The sequence below is a fragment of the Plodia interpunctella genome, chromosome 29, assembly GCF_027563975.2.
Source record: "Plodia interpunctella isolate USDA-ARS_2022_Savannah chromosome 29, ilPloInte3.2, whole genome shotgun sequence".
NCBI lineage: Eukaryota > Metazoa > Arthropoda > Insecta > Lepidoptera > Pyralidae > Plodia > Plodia interpunctella.
The window spans coordinates 756,855-775,954 of record NC_071322.1 but is presented as its reverse complement, the minus strand read 5'-3'; the positions used below and the strand labels follow the sequence as shown (position 1 = coordinate 775,954).

General features: G+C 35.1%; 1 protein-coding gene across 1 annotated transcript; it reads left to right on the top strand.

The window, feature by feature from the left end:
- Positions 1-308: 308 nt before the first annotated feature.
- On the top strand, positions 309-17,632 carry DPCoAC (Dephosphocoenzyme A carrier). The gene is made up of 8 exons (XM_053766878.1): positions 309-540; positions 6,274-6,357; positions 8,861-9,011; positions 10,022-10,210; positions 11,155-11,334; positions 11,826-11,911; positions 12,344-12,527; positions 13,348-17,632. Exons 2-8 carry the CDS (start codon positions 6,315-6,317, stop codon positions 13,481-13,483), a joined length of 969 nt encoding a protein of 322 aa, XP_053622853.1. The 5' UTR covers positions 309-540; positions 6,274-6,314; the 3' UTR covers positions 13,484-17,632.
- Positions 17,633-19,100: the final 1,468 nt, after the last annotated feature.

Genomic DNA, 19,100 nt, shown 5'->3' with positions numbered 1-19,100 from the left:
ACTTTTTTTTATACTACAGAATCTATTTTAAAAAATAAAGTTAACTAAACACAAACATGTTTAAATATTTCATTATCTTCGATACGAGATACGTTTAAACGACTAAAGACTATAAAGACTACACGTAAAAGCCTATGCTATGATCACTAGCAAAAAAGCACCACTAACTATCAAATTTGACCATTAACAAAGTTTCACGCACGTCTTTTCATAAATAGGCGCTATCAGCTGTCTATCTGTACCTATTTACTATTGATCTAAGGTCGGTGACCGTAAATTTAATCTCACTCACTCATTCAGTTTCTGTCAGTTCGTTTGAGTTGAAGTTCTGTGTTGGTGTGTAGATGAGTACCTAGATTTTCTAAATAATAGAAACAATAATAACGTAACAAATAACGCCACTTCAAGCTTCGAAGCTTCAAATCTACCTCGATAACAACAGTGTATTTTTGCGAAACGTTAAAAGTGCGTTCATATTTTTTCGTGACTAAAAATATGATAACCACCTAAGTATTAATCAGCGAGTGGCCCTCTAGTTTCGTAAGTACAAAATAGTTTCTAAAAATAACATATAATAGTCTATATCGTTCGTTAGGACTAGATCAAGGCTATAATCTAGACTTTGACCCCAGTTCCAAAGGTATATCAAATTTATTTCAGTAAACAATATGCCACTAGAACCGTAGATTGCTTTGATAATGACTTCGCATATCTTGAATACCTATTTAACTATTAACTTGATAATAGCTAAATTAATAGCTATTTTTATTGGGTTACACCAATTAAGACATATTAGATTTTTATGCTGTATAAAAAGTCTTATGTAAGAAATAATGAAGACTTGTCTAAACACAAGTTTTATTACGACACAGTTTTTTGATGGATCGAATCATGTTGTAATTCTAAGCAAATTCAGAAGAATTAAAATTACTGCCTATTTAATCTGTAGGTACTTAATCATCAACAATATGTCCTTCTGGCATAAATAGGGTCATGCCAGGACTTAATTTTTTTTTCTATTATAGTTTTTTTCTAATACATACTAATTGTCCTTGTCAATAATAAAACTCAAAACTAAACATTGTCTATTAATGGATGAGACTGGCACAGAACCATTAAGAGGTGTTGTGGAAATTGGGAGGCCTATATATCCAGTAGTGGGTTATAGGCTGAATATATAATTATGATATGTCATTACATACTGCTGGTTTAAGTTTTGTGCCAGATGATGATGTAGATCAGTGTTTTTCGATCTGTTGGGTGGGGGCAAAAAGAAATAAGTCAAGATCCTCCTACACGTTTTCTATACTGCCAGTAAAACTACTTGCTATCACTACTTACTAACTACTTATCAACATACCTTGATGTTACTATCCAAACTCTCATATGGCTTATTGCAGAGTGTAGGTTTTAATAATGAATTATTATAATTTATTTATTTTTTCCATTTTATTCTCGGGTTTTAACCTGGTAATTTACCGGTAACGATATATACGGGTGGAAGCCAAGTAAATACCGTGAAATTTTATTAAGAGTTTGATAGTTGAGAGAGAACATGGTTTGTATGAGATGATGGTGACGAAAATGGTGTATGAGTAGCGTCTGTCTGTAGAAACTTTCTGACCAGGCGACATTTATTATTTTATTTAATACACTAGCAGCTTAAAGCTGATGCGTGTATATCACAGCACTTGTGTCTTTAAATGTTCATCAAGTCTATTTTCAAAAGTGTTTATACGGGGAGCACTTATCACAATTTCTGGCAGAGAATTCCACAAACGCACAACACGGTTTGGCAGAAAGTGTCTTTTAGAATTACTAGTCCACGGAAGCTTGTTTAGTTTCATAGAATGTCCTCTCAGTTGTTTGTTTAAGTTCATAGAGAACTGTTGCCTATGTTACACTGTAGTGGTTATTCAGAATGTAGGTACTTAAATAAAAAAAGTCATAATTGTAGTATTTTAATAGTAGCTATTACTAATTTTGTCATTTTAATGGCACAACAAGGGGACCCATCAAAAATGTTTGTAACACTGATGTATTTGATGTAACACACTTATCATTGGACTCGAAGAACAACCTTGAATTAATTATCATATTAAATCTTTGTATAATTACACCACATAATTAGCTTAAATACCTAATTGTTTTTTATATTATGTATACAATTTAGTTCTGTGGTTTGGTTCTGTGAAGCCCAGGGCCAATATGAAAAAAAAAAAAAAATTGGCTGTGATTTTTACAACCGTCCACCGGACATATCACATTCTTGGCAATGCTGTTGTTGCCTGTGTGTCCTGTAATCGTCTTGTATGACATCCAGGATATGGTCCTAGTAAGTAGGTTCTAGACAGCATGTTTCTGAGTACCCTATGTCCTTCTCCGTACTTCAAACTACATGTATGCAAAATTTCAAGAAGATTGGTTGAGCAGATAGAGCTTGAAGAGGTAACAAACTTACTTCCGCATTTATATTATTATATAGGATTTATTGTATGGCAAACTTAACGGGATGGTCCTAATACATTGCACCTTTTGAAAATAATAATTCGGTGAAAATTATCTGGAATTGAGCGGGAACTTAAACCATGGCCCTGTATATTTGGGACAGTGCTCATAACCATAATTTTTATCATGTTATTATCTACAAAATCAGTTTAAGAAGCATATGACATGCTTAACAAAAGGTTATTGAGTCTTCATCGATAAACCATAGACGAAAATTGTTTCTTCTAACTTTGAAATCTCCAATCAGCTGTTCCCCACGTGGTAAGGTTGTCGAACGCAAGCAAGGCCTAACTTTACACGTCATCCTACTCAAATTCAGAGCAAAATCACCTTTATTACAATTATATAGAGGTCAACATAACATAATGATACTGGCTAGTTGCCAACTCTTCATAATATGATCTACTCCAGCGACCGACGATATTATTGTTCTATATTTAAAATTACGATCAAAATTTGATGTGAATAAGAAAAATTTTAGTTCAATTTAAAAATAAATCAGGTTGATTCCACGCTGGACGGAGAACGACTAAACCAGCCTCTCCTTTTAATATCTCCAGATACGCCCATTACGATTAATAATAAGATTCGAACGTGAATCCTTTCGATGTCGAGCGTCTTGAACACCCGACTACTGTTTCCGTTCTAAAATGAAAGACTAGAAAGTACATGGTTTTTATCCTTAAATTATAGGTTACTAGACTTTGCTCCCGTGGGAATTTTGAGATCTTAGATAATGTACCATTTGACGACCTCGGTGGCGCAGTGGTAAGGTTCTTACCACTGAACCGAGAGGTCCCGGGTTCGATCCCGATAGTGTGTGATGGCGCTTTAGAATACAATCCATATTCTTCCGTACGAGGCGATTAGGGGTCACAGTTTTGGCACATCGACAGCATAATATATCCAACGAGGGTCGACTTCATGCGGTTGTAAAATCACAGACAAAACTTCAAAAATTGTAACCTTTTTCGACCTGAAAATGCTAATTTTTTCCCTAGGGGATACATATATGTTTATATATATATAGAACTAGCTTTTATCCACGGCTTCGCCCGCGTACGGAAGCAGTTACTATTCCGGGATGAAGGTACCCTGTGTCCTTCCCCGTACTTCAAACTACATGTATGCAAAATTTCGTCCATCGCGCGGCGTCACAGCCCCAAAAGAAAAAAGGAACAAGGCGAAAATATATAGTTTGTTATGTGCGAAAGACGTCATAATAAAGTTACAAAAATTTCCGTATTTGTCATGTCATCGTGTTATCAACAACAGGTTTGCTACAATTATATACTTAAATAAGTACAATTATATACTTATATACGTGGTCGAGCCCCCATACTAGATAAATAACATTTGTAAATATTATCACATCGTGTTAATCTGACCAAAATACATATTTTATTTGAACGGTCAAGTTAAGACTTGACATATCGACACTGTCGTTCGTTTAGTCGACAATTGTCAGATTCTATAAATGTCAGATGAGTTTTAAACGCCAGTTTCTACGATTGCCGGATTCTACGAATGACAGATTCTACAAATGACAGATTCTAGAAACACCAGTTTTATGACCAATCGACACATGTGTTACGAATTTTCAAAAACTTTAAGAGCTTTTTTATTTGTCGCAATGAAAATAATATAACTTTTATTTCGCGATAACTTAGCCTAGGTACAAATATATGTTTACATCTGCGTTATATATTGGCTAGATGGGATGCTGACCTTTGGCCATTGCTCTCCGTACTAGTATCAAACTGTATGACGGCAAGGTAGTGCTTCCGGTTCGCTCTCACCAACCACGCAAAGGCAGTGTGAGTTTACATGGGATACCTGTGCTAATAATTTGCAAAAGTACACCTATTTAATATAAGTATAGACATATTTGCAATAAATCAATCCCTTAAATAGTTACTAAAGGATTGATTTATTGCAAAACGAAAATATAAACTATAAATATACTAAATAAATATTGAAGAAACTTAAAAAATTATAATTATTTAGTACATATGGGTGGGTCATAGTATATTCACTAGCAAGTCTTCGGTTTACGAACACACAAAATTAAACTTGAACATTACAAATCCAAATTCAAATTCAAAATTCTTTATTCAATTTAGGATGATTGACGTCAAAAAAAATTACTTAAACTAAGTCTACTGCCGGCTTCCAAAGCGCAGGTGAAGAAGAAGCGGCGCAACAAACTTCACCGCAGCCTTTTCTCCAAGGACGTCAATTAACAAATGTAGGTCTTATACATATATTAAAAATTAGGAGGACGAATTTACATCGTTATTAAAAATGTCAAAATTTGAATAAATAAATAAAATAAAAGTTGTATTTCCAATAAAATTATTGCAAATTGTCACACATATAAATAAAAAGCTAAATGTACAAAACGTACGTAATAATGTCATAAATCAGTTACATATGTTATGAGGATACTGCACCACGCTTGGGCCAAACATTATTGTCGTTCACATAATCATCAGACTTGTAATATGCCTTTTTACAAAGTACTTCTTTTATATAATTTCTAAATTTTTTGTCCGGTAAATCAAGAATCCATTTAGGCAATTTGTTATAAAAACGGATACAGTTCCCAACAAAAGACGGTCTAACTTTGGCCAACCGATGCCCGGGGACAGACAATTTATCTTTATTACGTAAGGCTCTATCAGTGTAATCACCAACTTTTTTAAATAAGTTTAAATTTTTCCGGACATGCATACTGTTGACAAATATGTATTGAGAGGGTAAAGTTAAAATATTAATATCTTTAAAAAAATCTCTAAGGGAATCAATATCCATATGTTATAAAGAGAAAAGATTTGTACGTTTGTTTGTAATGAATGAACCCAAGAACTACTGGGACGACTTTGATGAGATTAGGCACGGAGTTAGACGAAATCTTCAGGAGTAATCAGGAGTAAAATCATAGGCAACACGCGGCGTGTAGCGTTTCATTAGTGTCCGATAAGTATTTTGAATAAAGATTTTTTTTAAACTAAACAATTATGTTAAACTAAACAATATTATGAAATTAACATTGTACCAGCACTTTACTTATTTATAAAATAGTATATTTAAATTTATTACTATGTATGGTACAATTTAATAAACACTAGATTAAATCGATTGCTGTGTATGGTACAATTTAATAAACACTAATGACAGCCCGCGGCGGCGTTCAAAACGCTCGTGAAATTCACCCTTGTAATGTTCTTGTATCTGTGGTATGTACAGTCATCAACCTACCCAAATTCATTGCAAACTCGCCGCTATTACCGCGCCATAAGAGGTTCATGCGGGGTAACTTGATGTGCTGTTGACTGTACATCGGACATTTCCACTTAATTGTTTAATTGTTGTGTTTATCTATTGTTGCGTGACTATATCGTGTGAGACATAATTGTGTAACTATGAAACTTTTACCATTCAGAGGGCGAAGTGCCATTTTTTATTTCATTACTCACCGTCTAGTCGATTCGCTGTGAGACGCGGCTAACCAATCACGTAGCGGTGTGGTTGTCGTCGCGTCACAATGGCGCACTGTGATTGGTTAGCTGCGTTTCACTTCGAATCGACTCGTTACTGAGAGATGATATGAAAACCTGCACACGGTTATATTTTTTAAAACCACGTGTTTCTAGGGTTTCGTACAAAAAAAAACTAAAAACGGAACACACGTGTGTGTGTCTGTCCATCCGTCTGTGGACTTCAACATTCACTTACCGTATTTCTTTTTGTATTACGTTTTAGTATAACAAGATGTGAGTGCCAGTGAATGTGAAGTGACAGCGATGGCGGCCAGAGAGGCGACAGTGCTGCTCCAGTCGAAGATAGGTGAGTATGACGTCAGTCAGTTATTCTGTCAACAGTTCATTGTGACGTTCCACGAGAAAATAAATAAATATATCAGGACAAATCACACAGATTGAGCTAGCCCCAGAGTAAGTTCGAGACTTGTGTTACGGGATACTAACTCAATGATACTATATTTTTATAACAAATACATATATAGATAAACATCCAAAACTCGGGCCAATCGGAAAAATATCATTTTCCATCATGACCCGACCGGGCATCAAACCCGGGACCTCTCGGTTCAGTGGCAAGAACTTCACCACTGCGCCACCGAGGTCGTCAAAATATAGGTATGCTAGGTATATATTTTATTGCATGTGAAAGTATCAATCACAGTTGTAGTGAATGCCGTGCACATCTGTAAAGGATGTAAACAGTAATGTAAAAATATAATGCCTATGTTTATATTGTTGATGTGCCAATAAATAGACAATAAATACATTGCAATAAATTCCCCGATTCGACGACCTCGGTGGCGCAGTGGTAAAGTTCTTGCCACTGGATCGATAGGTCCCGGGTTCGATCCCCGGTTGGGTTATGATGGAAAATGATCTTTTTCTGATTGGCCCGGGTCTTGGATGTTTATTATAAAAATGTATTTATTGTAAAAATATAGTATCCCATAACACAAGTCTCGAACTTACTTTGGGGCCAGCTCAATCTGTGTGATTTGTCCTGATATATTTATTTATTTATTTAAAAAAAAAATCCTTTATCTAGTGTAGAATGATTTGGATTTTTCAGTTTTCGCTAATAAACATAAGAAATTGGTAAAAATGTGATGGCGGCGCTAGTGTGCAGTTATGTATCACTTTAAGCGACTTCCCTCGATACAAACCTCATTTTGAAGATCTACTTTGATGAATTTTGGTATGCGTGTAGTTAAAGACCCCCGTTCAAACATGTAGGCTACAATTTTTTCCAAAAATCAAGCCCCCAAAACCTATAATGGGGGGTTGTGGAAAAGACTGCTTCAATGGCTTATTACAAAAAAATATTGGTTTTAAATGTATGTTTTTAACGCGATAAATTTCGAACCGTAGTTCCGATTTTGATGAAATTTAAAAGTTATGTACGATATGCCAATAGAATTTTTAAGTTCGTGGGGCATTAAAATCGGTTCAGTCGTTTTTGAAATATCCAATAATTTTGTAAAAACTAATCGAAAATTTATTGTGTTCGCGTGGTCTAAGTTCGCGGCGAACAACTAGTACCTATTGCGAAAGTCTGTCTGTTCCGCTTTCACGGCTAAACCGCTGGACCGATTTTGATGTAATTTGGTATAAATATAGTTAAAAACTCCCGTTCAAACATAGGGTAGATTTTTTTTCCCAAAAAACAACCCCCAATTGACTATAACGGGGCTGAAAGTTTGTGTTCAGCTTACGCAGAATAACTCACGCGGTAAAAGGTTAGTAAATAATAATTGAAATCGGTGTGTTTGTCAAAGCATGCGCACGCTTTATATTTAATTAACCTCGATATTCGTTCGTAGATAATAGTTTTCGTCGCTGACCAAAGACGAAAGTCTTAATATTGTCTAATAAATGCCACAGTTATCATCACAAACGTGCGATGTCGCTTTATGATTTGATAAAAAAAATTGTCGCGTACTTTTACGGCGTTCGCCCCGGGCCGTGTAAGTTTTTGGCCCCCAATTCTGATTTCTGTAGACGCATCCAACTTTTTTGTGTACCTCTTAACTTCATTGCACAAAATGCAATATGTTAACGTATAGGATGCGGTCTAATTTTTGAGAATAATTAATTACTTTCATCAATTTGGCTACACCGTACTTAACGTCGATCCCTCTTATCCATACTAATATTGTAAAGAGAAGAGATTTATATTTTTGTTTGTGATGAATAAACTCAAAAACTACTGAGTTAATTTTAATGACATTCGGCACAGAGATAGACGAAACCTTCAGGAGTGACATAGGCTACTTTTTATTCTGGTTTTACACGAGCGAAGCCGGGGTGGGCTAGTAGTTAATAAAAAGATTAAAACATGTTTTAAGCTAAAGTATGTTTCGTCACCTATCGCACTTTACAATGGTTGACATTGAAGGAACGAGACAAAATATACTCTATTTAAAATACGCTTTTAACATTTTTATATATTGACGCCCCTTTCAACCGGCCGCCCATGGCAAATCGCCATTGCCCTTGGACATAATACGCTACTGATAAAAACCTAATTATAGTTTTTTAACACACGACGAATCGACGAACATGAAGACAAAACATTTTTTTTTGTTGTCAATAGAAATGTGGTACAATAATGATACACACATACGTCAAGCACAAAAGTACTCTATGTGTTATTCCAGGTTATAATTCTACCCGTGTACCAAATTTCATCAAAATCCGTCCAGTAGATTTTGCGTGAAAGAGTAACAAACATACACACACACATACATCTTCACAAACTGTCGCATTTATATTATTAGTGGGGTTTATTAAAATTTTTCTGGTTTAAGAAGCACAGAAGCAGACGGCCCACCCGGAACACCGGACGCTGGGCCACGCAGCCACGCTGTCCACGTCGATGCTGGCCGGCGCGCTGGCCGGTGCGATGGCGAAGACGGCCATAGCGCCGCTGGACAGGACCAAGATCAATTTCCAGACCTCGTGAGTGTGTCTCTCTCTTTTAGAACAGATCCACAGAAGCAGAGTCTGTCTCCGGTCTATCTCTCTATTGTCCTTCGTGAGTCTCTCTCTCTCTCTCTCTCTCTCTCGCTCTCTCGCTCTCTCTCAGAATAACAATCAAAGACCGTCATAGCGCCGCTGGACAGGACCAAGATTTACTTCCAGTGAGTATCTCTCTCTGTCTCTCTCTCTCAGAACCACTCTTTCTCTTGTCGTGTGTGTTATTGCTAACACTGGAGTTACAATTTATTCAATAACATCTGACATTAAATATAAATAAATATATATTAGAACAAATCACACAGATTGAGCTAGCCTCAAAGTAAGTTCGAGACTTGTGTTACGGGATACTAACTCAACGATACTATATTTTATAACAAATACATATATAGATAAACATCCAAAACCCGGGCCAATCAGAAAAAGATCATTTTCCATGATGACCCGACCGGGGATCGAACCCGGGACATCTCGGTTCAGAGGCAAGCACTTTACCACTGCGCCACCGAGGTCGTCAATATATAAATATACAGCTGTCTACCGCCATCTATTGACAAGTAGTCGCATACACACAACGTCAGAATGCAGGCTTGCTCACGATGTTTTCCTTCACCGGAAGCATGTGGTGGCCTATAGAAGCAACTGTTAGAATACTTTATGTTAGACTGGTATATTTAGTCGTATTATATTATAAATTAGCTTTTGCCTGCGGCCTCGCCCGCGTGAATTTCCCACCTGAGCCGTAATTTTTCCGGGATGTAAAATACCTATGTCCTTCTGTGCACTTCAAAATACATGTAAAATTTTGTTTCTTTGTTGGTTACCTCTTCACGCTCTATCTACCCAACCAATTTTCTTGAAATTTCACATACATACAGTTAAGAGTACGGAGAAGGACATATGTTATGTTTCATTCCTGGGAAATTCACGCTGGCGAAGTCGCGGACTGTAGCTAGTGTTGAATAAAGAATGTTGATTTTGCAACTTTCTAGCCAAATCCCTTATTCCTGGAAGGCAGCAGTCGACTTCCTCATCCACAGCGCTCGCACAGAGGGCGTCCTGGCGTTATGGCGGGGAAACAGCGCAACCATGGCGCGGATAGTACCATACGCGGCGATACAGTTCACAGCGCACGAGCAATGGAAGCGGGTGCTGAGGGTCGACACGCCCGCAAGCGCAAAGTGAGTATAGTTATTGAACCTAACCAATAGATGGCGCAAGATAACAACGGTAATAACGGCGAGTTTGCAATTAATTTGTATAGGTTGATGTGCTGTTGACTGTACTACAGTTTTAGAATAGATGGCCGTTGTAATATCAAAATATTGCATCGCACTATTAAAAATTTTGTGGAATCTTGTCTGTATAAGATATTTGAGAGCAAGTTTATGACAAAATAGTATAGTTTATATCACAAATATTGTTACGACATTGGATTCTTGGAGGCATAGGTTGAATTAGACGACCTATATTTGTTAATTGACGTCCTTGGAGAAAAGGCTGCGGTGAAGTTTGTTGCGCCGCTTCTTCTTCACCTGCGCTTTGGAAACCGGCAGTAGACTTAGTTTAAGTAATTTTTTTGACGTCAATAAGTGATGTATATCATGCTAAATTGAATAAAGAATTTTGAATTTGAATTTGAATTTGAGACGAATATCCGGCCCGTCCCGACTTCGCTCAGGTAAGAACATAGTAAGTCATACATCTATATAAGTGAATTTCCCACGGCAACATTTATTTCTCCGGGATGAAAGGTATTTCCCTGTGTCCTTCTCCGTACTTCATACTACATGTGTGCAAAATTTCAACTAGATTGGTTGAGCAGATAGAGCGTGACGAGGTGACAAATAAACTTACCTTCGCATTTATCTAAGGTATAGATAAATGCGAAAGTAAGTTTGTTTGTCATCACCATCTATACTATTATTATAAAGAGGTGAGTTTGTGTGTTTGAGGCGGGTAATCTACGAAACTACCGAACCGATTTCAAAAAATCTTTCACCATTAAGAAGGTACATTATCCAAAATTGCTATATTTTATCTCAAAATTCCCACGGGAGCGAAGCCCCGGGCAACATCTAGTAATATATATAATATTAGTTTGGATTAAACGTTTTCTTTGCAGACAGCACCCTATAATCCACCTGGTTGCGGGTTCCCTAGCAGGTGTGACGTCACAAAGCGCCACCTACCCCCTCGATTTGGCCAGAGCCCGGATGGCGGTCACGAACGCACAGGAATATAGGACGCTTACCGCTGTTTTTGTTAAGGTCGTGAGTACTGAAGGATTCTCCACTTTGTATAGGTGAGTGAATGAATGAATGATAGAAAAATTATTTATTCAAATAACCAAGACTCACAAATTTGTTAGTACACTTAAGCTATGTTAATATGTAATTAATAAGATTAAAATTCTAATAAAATTAACAATTATTGTGTAGATCATTCCTGCACCATTCCTCCAGATGGATGAAAAGTGATGAAAAACATGAGGAATCTTGCATATCGTCTTAGATTTAATTACAATATAACGTAAAGAATTCTACTAGGAAAACCGGTGAAGTTTACTCGACGATTGAATTTCGCAGCGCGCTAAAATATGACAGTTTGACGTTGACATTGACAGTTGACCCTAATTTTTTATTTTTCTTTATTCATCCAGCCAGCATCGTAACGTTACTATTTCAAATTCGTCTGTTGTTATTTAAATATCAAAAATAACATATATTTACATAAAATATATTTTATTTTATAACCAGTCTAGTGGCCACTTTAGTACTATATATATATTTTCAGAGGTTATCCTGCGACGGTGCTCGGCGTCATTCCTTATGCTGGTGTCTCTTTCTTCACGTACGACACTCTCAAACACACGTATCTCGGTGAGTACCGGGTTGATATTCGAGGGGGTGAAAATTGTTTTATATATATATTTCATGTATATCTATACTATTATTATAAAGAGTTGAGTTAGTTTGTATATTTGAGGCGGGCAATTTCTGAAGCTACCGAACCGATTTCAAAAATTCTTTCACCCTTAGAAAGGTACATTGTCCAAGATTGCTATAGGCTATATTTTATCTCAAAATTCCCACTGGAGCGAAGCCCCGGGCAACATCTGGTCATTAATTTTAAAAAATATGTCAAGAAAAAAAAAAAAAACAGTTTTAATCAATGTAGCAGTTTGTATTATCAGTTATAATACAGTATAATATCAAAAAGTCATAAAACAGGCCGTTAACAATTTAAAATTTGCCAAATAAAATCACAGGCCCGGGTTATATAACAGTTGAAACATATTCAATTTGCCGCAGAACACTTCGGGACGCCCCAAAGCACAATAGTGAATGTGGCGTTCGGGGGCGCCGCCGGGGCGCTGGCGCAGAGCGCGTCGTACCCGCTCGACATCGTGCGGCGCCGCATGCAGACCGCGCGTCGCCGTCTCGACGGCTCCTATCCGTACTCCAGCATTACGAACACCATAACTTACGTTTATAGGTAAGTTTCTCGCCTAAAACACCGATAATTCAAATTCAAATTAATTTATTCAAAACATATATAAACATATATAAAAAATAAAACTAGTTAATGAAAAATAATAATAAAAACTTTACATTGTGCTCGCAATTTGAAAAGGACCCAGCTCAGCATATGTTGTTTACCCCGTGCGAGGTAAGCGACGCTGGTCTTCCGCTGGTACAAGTAAAAACGCACGGACAGTAATTAATTCTTGCTATATCTGTGTCTTTAAAGTATAGTTTTTGTCTATATGCGTAAGTTTCTCAGATTTTAAACTGAGAAACCTTCGAGAAACCATACTTATTAAATATACTGCCGACAGATTTCTCATCTGTGTCGGTGTGTTTCTCACCTTTAATACTTGGAGATAACACTTCTTCTTCATAGTAGTGTATTACAATATACTCTCATGGCTGAGGGTCGTGGTCATTACATGGAATGAAACACGACGACAACTTGGCAATATTAAATTAGTGTTTTGTCATCGCCTTTTCCATTACACAAGTTGATAATTATTAATGAGGTGTGATGATTTCCTCAAGATTTCCTTCACCTGAATCAAGCGGTGGTCGATGAAAGCTACTATACACGAGTCAGATTGGTATACAAACTCATGTGGCGCGAGTAGGATTCGAACCTGGGACTGGTCTTAACCATTCCAACCACCACCGCTTCGCACACAATATAGATATTGAAAAATCTGCGCACCATTTTCATAAAAAATATGCTAACAAAGTTTTAATAAATTTCTTTTAAAACGGTCTATAGCTATATATTAAAAAAAAACTTCTTTTATCAGTACGGAGGGCTGGCGAGGGTTCTTCAAAGGGCTCAGTATGAACTGGGTGAAAGGGCCTATAGCTGTTGGCATCTCCTTCGCGACATATGACGCTGTGAAGACAGCATTAAGAGATATCGCGCTGAGATTCAGCTAGCTAATGTAATTGATTTTGTTATATACATTGTAACACAATGATTTTTGACTAATTTTGTAAATAATTATGAGATTTAAATATGACAGAGTTCGCGATTCTCGGTTTTTTTTTCTCATTTATTATTTTCAGAATTAGCTGAATAATGTTTAATTCAAATTAAATAAATATATATTGACGACAACTCGAGGTCCAGATATTTTAGTTAATAAAGCTTGAAAGGGTTAATGCTCGCTAGTATAGTCTGTTTTTGTTGTGGGCAGAAAAATCGGTCAATGACCTCTTGCTATCGAGAAAACATAGAAAATATTGAAATATTTTCTATAGTTTTCTCGATATTTATTATAATTGTAATAAGTAATCTGTCGTTAAAGTTAGTTTTTTCTTAAAAGTCTTATTATGTGAACAATCTAAGTCTTTATAATGATATTACAGTAATACAAATTGAACTAGACTTTTGTTAGCTCGCTTATTTTTACATCACCGACAGCTGTCACGGTCAGCTGTCATTATTTCCACTGACAGCTGTCAACTGTCAGTTTGTTGATTCCTATGCTGGCATTCGTTACCTCAATTTAAAAAGTTACTAGGCCGGCCGGCATATATTATCTGTGTACAAGCGAGGCGGCATTTTATAAGTTGTATTGTTGAAAGATAAGTAATTGTAATATTTTAATGGAATACATTTTAATATTATTATAAAAATAAACGTTTCTTTCATACCATTGATCCATATGAGTGTTAGTAACAATATAACCTAAAAATCGAGAATATTTTCGTTATTAATATATAGTAGCTGATATGAAAATCTATCCGTCGTTAACACTTTATAGAAATTTTCTTTTTTAGGTTAATAACCGTTTTACCTTATAATGTATAATATTCGAACTGATTTTCAACAAAAAGTATTGTAATTGTTAACATTTTAGAAAACCTGACTTATATTATCGGGACATTGACCATTTTAGTACGACTTTGACAATAATGTTTTTAATGTTTTACTGTAGTGGTAGACAAGTATTTTTGCATGCTATTGGTATGGACATATAAAAATACGGTCAAGTGTGAGTTGTATTCGCGCACCGAGAGGCTTCACCTAAAAGTAGATTTTTGACATTTCATTAGATATAATGAATCGAGCTGATTGACAGCATCCGTTCACGAGTTTACGGGTCAGTCGCGAAGCCCAACCATATTAGACAAACAAACACGAAAATTTCTTGTTATTCTTCGGCTTTATTGTTATTAAAGTTCAGAAATACAATATATTTTATATGTCTATATAATTTATGCTTACTGTTGAAAAAAAGATAAAATGTACGAGCCAAGTCTTGAAAAAAAAATGGGGGTATCTTGAAAAACCCCCATCTTTTGAGAGTGTTTCAAAAGATGGGGGATAATTTAAGTCCCTTTTGATTTGGACGACCACATTTATTATAATGCTAAAAAAGAACATCGAGTGATTAATGGACGTCCCGTGGATAGATTAAAAAAATGTTGACAATCCGTGCTCGAGAATGGTACCTAACGAGAACTTATATTTTGACAGATACATACAATTTTTCCTGCGAAATCGTTGCGTTTAATTATAATTCTTGAACATGTACTTACGTATAACTATGATTAATTTTAATAATCTTTTCCGGCCAGCTATAAATACTCATAAAAAAATCAATTGTAAATCAGTGCCTTTGTACACATATAGTTGCTTTATTGTTTTATAGAAATTCTAAATTATTTTATGTTTACAATGTTAATACTTCTTTGAATTGTTATGTTTGAAATGTTATGTATTATGTTAATAGAAATATGTATATTTTGGATAATTATTGCACTAATTAAATAAAATACCTACAGTCTGTCTATAAATAGTAGAATATAAATGAGGGCGCAGTCTTCTATCGACTGGCAACACTGGGTGTTTATCAGCCAATCCTGATCATTCTATTTGGTGTTGCAATAGCAAAAAATGTAGTTGGTTAAGATGTTTTTTTTTTACACTTCATAGACGGACTGTTATAATAAATAAAAGCTTGTTAATTGTCAATTATGATCAAACAAAAGTATAAGCATATTGATTTAGGCACAAATCTAGGGAACTGAAGTCGATTAATATGTTACCAGACTCACTAATATTAAATCATCAGTGTATTAAATCACATCGAATTTTAAAGTATTTTTTAAGATATTACAAAAATATACAAATATGAAAATATTTGGACTCGCCAAAAGTGCCTCCATATGGAGTGTCCGGTAGTTATAGGAGCTCAAATTACATTTTTGGTCTCCAATCCTATTACCAACCATCGTGAGAGTCTCTTAACCGCCAAAATCACCGACCGAGCGCGCTAACTGCGAATTTCCTGAATGATAATCCTACTAATATGCGACAGTTCGTGAGTATGTATTTTTGACACTTTCACGCGATATCTACTGGACGGATTGTTATGAAATTTGGTACACGGGTAGAATATAACCTGGAATAACACATAGGGTACTTTTTATCCCGAAATTCCCGCGGGAGCTAAGCCCCGGGGCGCAGCTTAGTCTTGTATATTTTCAAAAAGTTTCTCACTGTGTCCGGTCCCCTATTAGATAAATATTTCAATCCTAATTAGTATTGATAATATATATTATACATGAACATAGTATGGTGCAATACGGTTTTATTAACGTGTTTTGTGGATCTGTCTCCGTGCAATCGTAAGTTCTAGTCTAGTTTAAATGTTTATATAATAGATATATAGATGTTATACCACAGATTAATATATGGAGCGGTTTACACGAGTATAGATACGTTACGATGTCAGGCTAAACTGAGCTTTACGCTGTATGATTTAGAGATCATTGCTGCTTGCGTCGTACCGTTTGATATGCCTCAAATGTAATGCAAAATGTTATTTCTGTTAATTCTAGAATAGGTTTGGCGGTTGTGTGGCCACACTGAAGATTGTAATATATATATTTGTTTCGCAGTATATCTATCCGTTGTGAAATAAAAACATGTTTATTTGTTAGATTAATCAATCAAAAGTACCCCGACTTTCAATATTAAGATTGTGATCAAACATATCCAAGAACTACAGCATAGAAATTAGCTATCAAATAAAAAAAATCGCATCCAAATCGGTCCACCCGTTGATTAGCTACGGTGCCACGTACATAGACAGACACACTTAGCGGTCAAACTTATAACACCCCTCTTTTTGCGTCGGGGGTTAATGATTTAATATAAATATGAACTTTAAAACGTAATTAATTGAAAAGAGCTGGCAACGACCAATACGCATTTTTTTTTGTCAATGTAAAGTGTGTCTACAGTGGACGGTTTAAAGTTCAGTTTTTAATGAACGTAATCTTGCCAGGTGGGAGCGTAGCGCTTTGTGTGTACTAGAACTTCAAAAGGTATAGAAAGCCCAAAGCTATACATAGAATAAATAATATGACAAAAGCCGGTTTCTGCTTGGAAGTTGTATGTAAAATGATTGTAGTTGTATGTAAATATCACATCTCGTCCGTCGTTTATACAGGGTCACTGGTATCTAACGCATAACATTCCAAAGGCGCATAAGGTACATAGAGACTGACATCTTTTGTTCTACGACTTTTGTCTAAACGTGATAAATACAAAAAATTGTTTTTTTTTTTAAGTTTTAATGTCGTTTCTACAAACCGTTAACTCTATGTTGGACTCCGCTACATAACGCAGCTGCGCTGTCTCGTGTCGCTCGGCTGTTGCATGCAGTTAACATGTGTACAATCGCTAATCAGATTGTAATTTCTTTTTATATAAAAAAAAAAAAACTACGAATCACGAAAAGTCGTAGAATAAAAGTTGCTCGTTTTGATGTACCCGAGTAGTCTTTAGGAGGTTTTCCGTTTGATACCAGTGACCCTGTACAGTTTTCTTGTTGAACTTTATTTTCTGTTCTTCATACATAACTACAACTGCGATATATTTTATTAAATTCTTTTAGTGTGGTTCTGCCGCTTATCGAGTATTATCTCAACTCATTTTATATGTTTTTTCTAGGTTACATTTAGTGTTAAGAGTATTAATGTGTTCGGCGGTGTGAGGCCAAGTCGCTGATTTTTTACACTTCTTGTCATTTAACTTTTACGAATATTTCATGTAAGAATATTTTGACTTATTATGTTCATATTGAAATCACTTTATTGCAAATATTGTTTTGGAATTGTTATTATTTAAATAAAGAATATGTCAGCAATATATTTACCTTAAAATTTAAATATACTTATTTACAAATTGGTTCCCCAGTGGTTTTTTTTCCAATGAGTTTTTGGATATATTTTTTATTTATATTAGTTAAATGTGGATAAGAATGTTGTTATAATAAATGATATATTTTGTGATAGGCTCTGGTACGCACACCGCGTTTGTATATTATGCAAATATAATGTTTTCAATGTTTTTCTGTTTCTATTTATATTCCTTCTCTTATCCTATTCTCCTTGTTCCTCATCGTGGTTATAGATCAAGTATATGTTACGACTTCGGTGAATTTAATAATATACATACATATAAATGCCAAAGTTTGTTTGTGCCTCTTCATACTTTATCTACTATAATATGGTTATGGATACGGAAAAGGAGTTAGGTTACCTTTTATTCCGGAAAAAAATACAGTTCCCTAGCGAAAGAAAAGTTTTAATATTTTATTTATTTATTTATTTATTTATTTATTTATTGAGTAATGTAATGGCTAAGTTTATTATTCACAATATCGTATGCATCACTACTCGCTTGTTTATATCTACAATTGAGCGAATATTTGAAGACTTACATAACTAAAATCAACTTTAAGTTGATTTACATCACTCTGATTATGTAAATTACTCACATTAAATTTAAATAACGTTTACACGGGTATAATTTTTACTTCACTATACATACACTTTAGAATTTATTTTCGCTCTAAAATTTATAACTACGCTTGTGTGGTACAAAGTTGAAGTTAGATAAATATATATTTATTTGCCACTCAAACCCACACGATATTACAAAGAAAAGAACATTTCAAACATACTCTTATACATAACTAGGTAATTAAATTCGCGAACAAGGAGTTCTAAATATTTATGTAAAAATTACGCCCGTGCAATCGAATCGAAAAATTCATTATTAATAGATACAATGAAAGACTGTGAAGAAACAAACAACCCTGAAACTTCAACAATGGAATTAGAGCACAAAGCAATGACATAATACAGTTTAATCTTACTATTAAACACAAACTTAAAATTTAATAATTTATTACCATTTAACAGATTAAACACCGCTTTTGAGATCAACACGTGCCGTTCCTATATTTAAAAATATCTTCTATATTTTACAACTTGGTGATTGCACGACCGTGCACGTCGTTAAAATAATTTTAAAACACGCTAAAAACGACTTACTATTAAATATAGATAATATTGCACATAATTATTTCAATTAATCTTTAAAATACATTATAAGTTACTGTTAGCCTGGGTATCAGTAATGTTTGACTGATAAATTACTACATAATACAAAACAAAAGACTCCCTGCGTACGTCTGTTTCTAAGCTTTAACCACGCAACGGATTTTGATGCACTGTTATTTAGGAAATTCAT

What these genes read in the sequence shown, in the direction of transcription:
- DPCoAC (XM_053766878.1), top strand. Translation starts at nt 6,315, where the DNA reads ATGGCGGCCAGAGAGGCGACAGTGCTGCTCCAGTCGAAGATAG. An exon ending in AAGATCAATTTCCAGACCTC is followed by an intron (nt 9,012 to 10,021) that starts GTGAGTGTGTCT and finishes GCAACTTTCTAG; the next exon opens with CCAAATCCCTTATTCCTGGA. An exon ending in TCTCAAACACACGTATCTCG is followed by an intron (nt 11,912 to 12,343) that starts GTGAGTACCGGG and finishes AATTTGCCGCAG; the next exon opens with AACACTTCGGGACGCCCCAA.